Raw genomic sequence first — 1,359 nt, 5'->3', positions numbered from 1 at the left:
TCATTCTCTTGTAGGTTTCTCCATTTCTCCTTGCATTATCTGGTAATAGTAGGGAACTAGTATTGGATTGAATTGCCCTCAGTTTCAGAGACATTCCTCCGCTGAAGTATTTTTTGGTGCCTGCATAATGTTTGAAGACTGAAGCAGGTTAAAAGCCCCCGTTGATGAAATTGAAGGGTGCTGAAGATGTTCCCAGTAATTTCCAGCCATTGCCTTTGGTGGTATACCCTTCAGAGGAGAGCCTGCCTGCACCAACCAGTGCTGAACAGGCAGCGCTTTCGGCTTATGCATGTCAAAGTTGGAGACCGGGCTGAACTCAGCAGAGCTTTCACACAGAGGGATGTGGCTATCTTCTCAGAATTAACAGGGGATGTCAATCCTTTGCATTTAAATGAAGATTTTGCAAAACACACCAAGTTTGGAAAGACAATTGTACATGGAGTTTTGATCAATGGACTTATCTCAGCTCTTTTGGGTACTAAAATGCCGGGGCCAGGCTGTATATTTCTTTCCCAGGAAATTAACTTTCCAGCCCCCTTATATATTGGAGAAGTCGTTTTAGCTTCTGCAGAAGTGAAAAAGCTGAAGCGGTTCATTGCTATTATTGCAGTGTCATGTTCTGTAACAGAAAGTAAAAAGACTGTTATGAAAGGCTGGGTTAAAGTTATGGTCCCGGAAGCTCCCAAATCCTGAAATATGTGTTTAAAGTTGTAAGTTCAAATACCAGTGCTATTGTTATTAAAGAGTGTCTGAAGAAACAAAACAGGGATTGTTGCTTTTCCATAAAGAATGGCTGGTAGACCCAGAAACCCATATTGGGGGAGGGGAGCAGGTAGAAGGTTGTTCAAATGTTCACTTTTCACAGACTTGATTATATTAATGATTTCATCATCTCTGTAGGTTTTTTATTTTATTTTTGGCCGCAAAACAAGTCAATACATTTGAAAAGACTAAGTACTTAGAGGAAAATTTATACTTTAAAACACCTGTATTAAAATGCTACATTCTTTTTTAAGGTATTAATCTCTTTGTAAATTTCCTCCTTCATATCCTGGATTTTTCTCTTCTTGTTTCATTGTGTTGTCTAACTAGGTCTTTTCCTGTCTCAGTGAATTTTTAAAAGATTGCTGCTGGAATTCCTTTTCAGTCATTTCAAAGGTTTCCTGCTCTATAGGGTCTGATGTTTGAGAATTACTGTTTTCTTTTGGAGGTGTCATATTTTCTGGGGTTTTTATATTTCTAGTATCTCTACATTGACGTCTGGTCATCTGGTAGAGCAGTTGCTTCTTACTCTGGAGTGGGCTTTGAGGAGAGACACGTCCTCTTCTTTTTCTTGTCTCTCCTGGTGACTCTCCTTGT

The 1,359-nt window shown here is 39.4% G+C and overlaps 1 protein-coding gene across 3 annotated transcripts in view; it reads left to right on the top strand.

Annotated features, from left to right (window-relative positions):
• Positions 1–763, top strand: part of RPP14 (ribonuclease P/MRP 14kDa subunit) — a 9,607-nt gene extending 8,844 nt beyond the window's left edge. For all 3 annotated transcript variants that reach the window (XM_008576567.1, XM_008576568.1, XM_008576566.1), the window contains exon 6: positions 15–763. In XM_008576567.1, the coding sequence (XP_008574789.1) occupies positions 15–71 (57 nt within the window). In that variant the 3' untranslated portion in view covers positions 72–763. The remainder of the gene's footprint in view (positions 1–14) is intronic.
• Positions 764–1,359: the final 596 nt, after the last annotated feature.

Source organism: Galeopterus variegatus, unplaced genomic scaffold, assembly GCF_000696425.1.
Source record: "Galeopterus variegatus unplaced genomic scaffold, G_variegatus-3.0.2 Scaffold1367, whole genome shotgun sequence".
NCBI classification, from domain to species: Eukaryota; Metazoa; Chordata; class Mammalia; order Dermoptera; family Cynocephalidae; genus Galeopterus; species Galeopterus variegatus.
This window is presented reverse-complemented; position numbering and strand designations above follow the sequence as displayed.